The sequence below is a fragment of the Limulus polyphemus genome, unplaced genomic scaffold, assembly GCF_000517525.1.
Source record: "Limulus polyphemus unplaced genomic scaffold, Limulus_polyphemus-2.1.2 Scaffold180, whole genome shotgun sequence".
NCBI lineage: Eukaryota > Metazoa > Arthropoda > Merostomata > Xiphosura > Limulidae > Limulus > Limulus polyphemus.
In genome coordinates, this window is record NW_013665790.1 from 912,711 (window position 1) to 920,490 (window position 7,780).

A 7,780-nucleotide genomic window follows, 5' to 3' on the forward strand; every position below is an offset into this window, starting at 1 on the left:
GCATGTTATTTGTAAATGACATTGGTATTGTGTGATAGCCCAATGTAGCTCTCCTCTAAAACAGATGTAGAAAAATAAAATAAGTATCAGATATAAAATATTATTAATTGTAAAACATTTTTGTCGATAATAATTATTTTATGTTCGCCAGCGAGTTTTTATACTTTATTTTTCTATGGATATCAGTAATATTGGTCAAATCTCACATATGCTTCAATGTTCTTTGAAAAATAATTTTATTTCCAACAATAGAAAATGTATAAAATTAACTAATACCTTATTTAGGCCTATGGGGTGAAACTAAACATATTTACATAAAATGTTTTATTTGTAAGATTTTTCTGAGGGAATAAATTTAGTAAAGTAACAATAAAAGTTATTATAAAATGTCTTAAATACCCTCAAAAAAGCAGAATGATGTTGAATTTTGTGATTAAAATATAGGAGAAAAATAATAATTGTAGTTGATTTATATACACCATGCCAAACTCTTCTCTTAATAATTTCTTATAGTTCTTTATATAATTATCATTCATTAACATACATCAAAAATTGTATTTGTCAGTTATGTGTTTTTAAGTTGATTAAAATACGTTAATTATATATAGATTGTAAGATGTTAATTTTTCTGGTTCATGGTATTATGTAGGTATTGTTAAACTTTTAAACACTAAGTTGTAATGAAAGAAGAAAAAATGATTTTTTTGAATTGTATATACAGTTATATATTGTAATATATATTCAGAAAGTAAAATAACTCCAAACTATCCATAAATACATTTCTGGGTATCATCTGCACAACACCGTGTGAATTTTAAAAGTTTGGTTGAAAACATCACAGATGAAATCTTCCACAGAGTAGATCAAAGTATTTGGTTATTTACAAGAATTTTGAAATGAACAAGGACACACTACCTTGTCAATCTCACAGTGTACAAAAGCATGGGTACATGAGGTGTATGAACATGTGTAAATTAAGCTATTTCCCTGACTGAGGGAAATAGCAATGTGTGTTTCTCATATGATGCTGTTGCTAACTAATGAGCTATGTTTAGGGTTATCAAATGTGCCACTAAATCTAGATTATCAGATTTTTTTCTCACTATCAAAACAATAAAAGTATTAAATTGTCCCAGTTTCTATGTACTTCAGTGTGAGTTTGATGTGTATAGTTTTTCATTATATAAGGCTTTTTTAAATTTTACTTGGTCCCCCATCTAATTTCATGTGGATAGAATTCTTGAAAGCAGTATGTCTTTCTTTTCAGTATTGGTACCTTTACATATTTTTATTCTACTTTTAATGTTTACAGTATATCAAGAAAAAAAGCACAATTTCCTATATATAGATTATATATAAAACAATACAGCTGGCAGGACAAGCAGCTTTAGTGGGAGTGGGAATTCAACCTGAGATTCTGAAGTTTTGTGGGGAACTTTTTTCAGTCCTAAAATTGACAGTACACTAGTTTTGGAAATTGAGGAATTGTTATGAAAGTCTAAAATCTTTGCATTAAACTGTGATATTAATTTTTTAGATTTTATTTTAAAGGCAAGATATCATTTGTCTGTGTATATGATGTTATAGTTTATAATTTTTGAGAAATAGAAGTAATCTTGCATGTGAATAGGCTCCTAAATTGTAAAGTTTTCATGTTCTGTCTTTGTTTAAAGTGAGAGCATTTTTGGCTATCGAGATCTGAAAGTCCAGCTGTATTACAGTGCTGCACGTTTGACTACATTCCTTGGATTGAAGTTTGGAGAAAAAATAACACCTGACAAAAGTGATGGTGTTCAGGTAAGGTAAAATAAACAGCTTGCTTAAAAGTTTTAACATTTGAAAATATTATGTTAATACATAGTTCATGTGAAGATTAGTTGCTTGCTTCTATTTGGAAATGACACCCAGACTTGTCATCACCACATGTGCAATTGAGAGATGTGGTTACCTGTTTCATGAAAGCTTACTCATTACCATAGAAACAAAATTATATTTGGAGTGGGTGACTGTATATGTAGCCTCTCGTGTCTAAGAAATGCTACATATTTATCTTGTGCCATGTTTGCATGCACTGTTATTAATTTTCTTAAATCACCTTGTGTTTCTAAGTAATGTTTTCCTTGTTTTATTAGCACAACAACAAAACTGCTAACTGTATCTATAAAAACTATTTGAGGGTGATCTGAGTCTGTTAGGGTTAAAGATTGTTACACTTAAGTCTTCGTGATTTGATATGAATAAATGGTCATTTGTTTTAATAGGCTGATGAAGTGATAAATGTAATTGGAGAAAAACTGCAACCAGGATTTTACCAAAATCGTGATGACTTTATAGCATCCTTGGCAAAAGATGCTAACTTCAAACCTCATGGGGAGCTTCTACACACTTTTAATAAAGAAGAAGGTGAGGAGATCTTTGCAGTACTTGTTAAAAATTTGTTGTTGTTTTTTTTTTTTTGTTGTGTGAGATATATTGTCTTGAATGCAGTTTTTCATAAATATTGTCCCTGGAAAACTAATTATTATATCTAATTCCTTTTTAAACATTTTATTTGTTATGCAAGTGTAAAAGACAGCATTGAATGCCTCCTTTTTGTCTTGAAAAAGTAATATAGTGCAAAATATTTCTTAATGAAAATTCTCATATTATGATGTCACTTGTTTGACTGTTAGAGAACAAAATGTCAGAATTCGTGTTTATAAGAACTAAGCTCATTTAGCATGATGTATATGGTTGATGTAATTAGAATTAACTTGGTTGAACATAACACACCTTTAGTTTCTTGGTAATAGTAAAAGTTTCCTAGGTGCATTGTTACTTAAAAGTGTATAACAACATCATGCATGTTATCCAGTTGATTTGTTAATGTTTATCAAATCATTCAATCACTAATGACAAACTGCTTGAATAATAATTGACATGTTTTGGAAGGAGTTGTAGGCTTTTACCTTATGTAAGTACCCTGTTACTGTGTAAATTTGTTCAAGAACCTTGATTTAGCTATTTGTTTGCTTGCATCTAAAATGAGAATGTTCTGAAGATAGCTACAACATATCTTATACTAAGGTATAATTTTTAGTGTTATTAAAATCCATTATTTTTGATTTTTGAAATCTCATTCTGTTAGAAAGCACCAAAAGAACTTTTGAAGTTTATCGAGCAACAGCTTTAGATCCGGGGTTTAAAGAATACCATGAAAGGATGCAGACCTTTGTTTTGTGGTACATTGATGCAGCTTCATTTATTGATATAGATGATGAATTGTGGGAATTCTTTGTAATGTAAGTATGATTTGGATATACTGATTACAGTACTTATGCTACCAATACAACTGTACATGTGTGTGCATTTATATAAATTATGATTTTATTAACTTTTTATTCATTGTAATTCAAAGATGTACTTTTGTAATTGTTTATTTTGAACATTAATGTTTTTTGCAGTCTGTTTTTAGATAAGTAAATGAAAATATACTTTAAAACAACAATTGCAAGCAAAAACAAAAAAAAATCCTAAATCCTTTAAACATAATCCAAATATAGCAAAACAGCCAATTGCCAAATGTTTTCAGTACAGTCTTATAATCATCTTGGTACTGGCTAGGTCAATGTGACTGGCCTTTTAACTCCAAAGTAACCATCAGAGTTCCATACTATAACTTTTATTGTTTTTTGTATTTTCACAAAATTTGGCAAGCTTTCAGTAAACATTAATAGCCTTTTGTACACAAAAATAAGATTTTTTAAGTATTCTTTATCCAAAAATTTGTCTGTGAATATGTGGAGTCAAAGTATTGACTACTCCAAGTGCAAACTGATTTTCTTCATATTAAAATAGTCAGACTCCATTTGAATAATTTCCAAAATCCACCCAGCTCCTAACTATGAAAGTACCTATGAGAGTAATTATACTATGATTTTTTTATAATATCTCTACAAAATTTTGCTGGTTATTGGTAAACACTACAAGGATTTCGTACACAAAATATCAGGTTTTTTAATTAAAGATTGTCTTGTGAAATTTTTTCTTTCAAAATGTTGACTATCCAACATGCAAAGCAATTTTGATTTTAAGATTAAAAATACTTTCATGCATCAGAATATTTTCAAATTACACGTGCAAAGTCTTTATAATGTTCAGATAATTATCAAGTATTTTTTAGAAAAAAACTTTATATTTTATCTGTTATTTTTAATGCTGTATCTCTGTATGGGTTGGGTTGATTTGACTGACCTCGTAACCACCATAAAAAATTAAAAATAAATATAAATTATGCCTTTTTTTGTTCTAGAATGACTGCAAGTTTTAACACAAAAACACAAACATTTAGTCTAAATAGTTTAAATTTCATAATATTATACATTTATATATATTTATTATGTTTATTATACTGACCTTTCAGCCATGCCTGGCTAACATTATAGAAGTTGCAATGATGTGGTGCACTTGCACTAATGTTACCATACCCGAGAATATAAAACTGGCCTTTACAAAGTAACTTGTCTAGGCTGTGTTTTAGTGGGCTAGTATTTTGCAAAATACAGTCACATGCTGGTTATAATACATTATTACTATTTAGAAATAAGTTATTTAAATTATTTTTCATAAATAAAGAACTATAGCAAAAAAATTTTCTTTTATAGTTAAGAACTTTCTACTCGTTTGCTGCTTGCCGCAGGTTGCTAAGCCTTATCAAATTTTACAAGTTGAGGATGTGAAACGAAATAATTAATGTTTGGTTTTATATATGCATTTTGAAATAACCAAAAATCATAAGTTACTATTTCAATAATACAGAATTCCACAATAATTTAACAAGCTTAGTATCTAAACTGTATTTGGGTTAAAAATGTATGAAATTTTGAGCTCACTAATATCTTACCTTACTGCTTGGAATCTATCACGAAAATAAATTATTTGCTGTGCAAATAATTTGCAGAGGCTGAGAAAACCACTAGGGGGACATTCTGTAGGTTCAACTGATTATACACACATCATTGGGTGAAATAGGTGTACGTGAGCAAGTATTTTCAAAAATTGAAGAGGTTGGTGGGGCTACTGTGTTTGATTCAGTAAATGTAACAGTATCTCAGCAAACAGAAAAAATAGGAGGCTCTTATTTTTATATTGTAGCTTGTCAATATCAGTAATTTGAGTTCCTAATTTGTAAGAAACTATAGACTTTGTATTTGGATGTCACAAACATCTAATTTGAACCAATGCTGCATTCAACGTACCCACGTGACACACAAAAATCAATATTTAAGTTTTTTTTTGCTTTTAAATTAAGAGATTAACTAATGCATAATACTAAAATTTGAATTATAATCTATAATTTGATACCAAATTTATTCACATATGCTCATAAAATAATAGTTCAATTAAATTTTGAATACGAGTTTACAAACACGATGACATGGTCTTTTACCCCTGACCATAGGAAGACCTGCAGAGATAGGGTTAATTGATTTTTTATTTACTTAAATAATGTACCTAAGAACAGAAAATAATAACTTTTGCAAAGCAAAGAATATCCTATAACTATCATGATTTGTCTGGCTTCCTAACTATAGCATAAGAGTCTTTAAGTCTTACCATCAGCTTGTAAATATGACCACTGCAAGAGATAATTTCAAAATGGACAATACTTTGTTCTGAAAAACATGATATAATACACCATTTCATAGATTAAAACTCTGACTTTCTATTGGATATAAATAATTTGGTATAAAATGTCAGAGAGAATTATTGTTAATTTGTAAAAGAGATGATGTGACAGGTGGGTGTGGCAAATGGGTCTGATTTTCTGACTTATGACTCCATAAACAAATGAGTATATTATAATGAGTAAGTTACATTAACTTCTGTACTTCAGAGTGGTGGTGGTGATAAATATATTAGAGAAGAGGAAAGACACAGAGAACAAATGTCACAATTTTCATACTAGGGGAGATTGGGGATTTTTAAAAATATTTCCTTATAAAATGAACTTAAATCTTATATTAAAATTTGACTTATAAACCATGTTTTCTTGCCAAGTTAATTTGTATACAATGATAATAAAGTAGTATAATTAAATTTTGAATATAACTAAAAAGTCATGACATGCATATTTTGACCTACCCATAACAAGAGAGTTTAAAATCTTGCAAGCTGGTTGTTGTAAAGTTTTTAATGCAAAAATTCTCATTAAAAATGGACAATGACCCAGACATGCCTTCAACTTCAAGAGGGAAACCTACGTGATATTAGAGTAAACATAAGTTTCAGACAATACAATTACAGCATAGAGTTCCTACTGATTACAAAACTAAACTATTTAGAGTATCATGCCTGCCATCAATTGTGCCTGTTAGATTGTAAAGTTTCTGTTGGAGGTAAAGATGACATTGTAAAACACAAAAGCTGGAGGCCACATTACTTTAAGCAAGGGTTGCATCAAAGACAGCAAAGTCTTTTTTTTTTTTTTAGAAAACCAGATAAATTTTGTGAGTTAGGGGAAGTTGTCTACTTTTTGCATGTTATTAGTTATGTTTTTTGGTGCATTATTTAATTAAATCAAAATTATTTTGTGCATTACTACCATTACTATAAAAAAAAGTACGGTTGAGTGTCATCAACAATCGACAACAAGAAAAAAGAAGATTGTAAGTACTTCTTGTTTTTCATGTTTATTCTTTATTTATTATTATCAAAGTAACTAAAATGTAAAAAATAGGGATCTCTTTAAGTTAGTTCACATTAAATTAGGTAAAATAAATAATAATAAAATAAAAACATTTCATGAGGCAAGTGAGCTGCACATTCCCCGAGTGATTTACAACTTATCTTGGCACAAATAGTAGTTTGACACAGTTCAAAGAGCAATAAAACAGTACAATTTAAATATCAATAGATGTATACTGTTACAAGTTTAGAGCTACTTAGGATTAACGAATGTAGTTTCACACTACATTTGAATTCATTCTAGAAAGAAAAAGAAGGTAATTTAGATTTTTTTGTGGTTACGATTTCAGTCAAATTGACCAACGTTATATAGAATTGGGATAAAGAAAATTACAGATAAAATATAAAGTTTATTTAAAATACTTCACTATGAAAGATTTATAATTTTTACTGAAAGACTCCCATATTTCGTGAAGATATACACACTATATTAAACGTTAGTAGTATCAAATCTATAAGGACTATGAATGAGTACAAAGAGGTCACATGGTGTGTCCAATTGACCAAGCCTGTGTTGAGAGAGGTAACCACAGCAGATTGGTAATTGTTATTTTTTATCATAACTGATGCCATCACCAAACTTTTATTTGAGCTTCCCCTTCACCAGCAGCCAAACAAGTAACTACTGCAATGATATTAATTTTACATCTAAATTCTCTAAACAAATGTTTTCATGAATATAAATAAAATAAACTATATAAATACTTTTATTTTCTTATCTACTGTATTTATAAGCAGTTGGTAAGTAAACACATTCACTTTGATTTTTAGTTACACCATAGTTTATTGTTAGAAACTTGCTTTGAAAAATAAAAACAGTGCTTATCATTATGATGTTGTGTATTCTATTGCTATTGAAATAGAATGCTTTATATTTTTCTTTCTTTTTTTATTGGATTTTTATAGCCCTAATAGCATACCACTTTAATATTTTGATTGCCAAATATAGCTGCAGTTTAGTAATCAAAATTAATTTGATGTTGCTTATTATTACGTCTTAAGGTTTGTTAAGCAATGTTTTTCTCATGTCTCTCTCTCTCTTTTTTTTTTTTTT

At 28.8% G+C, this 7,780-nt stretch overlaps 1 protein-coding gene across 1 annotated transcript in view; it reads left to right on the forward strand.

Annotated features, from left to right (window-relative positions):
* LOC106478110 (histone acetyltransferase type B catalytic subunit-like) overlaps nt 1-7,780 on the forward strand; it is a 36,493-nt gene that overhangs the window by 13,297 nt on the left and 15,416 nt on the right. Inside the window, exons 4-6 of the mRNA XM_013938625.2 lie at nt 1,674-1,797; nt 2,262-2,403; nt 3,128-3,281. Coding sequence (XP_013794079.1) covers nt 1,674-1,797; nt 2,262-2,403; nt 3,128-3,281 — 420 coding nt within the window. The remainder of the gene's footprint in view (nt 1-1,673; nt 1,798-2,261; nt 2,404-3,127; nt 3,282-7,780) is intronic.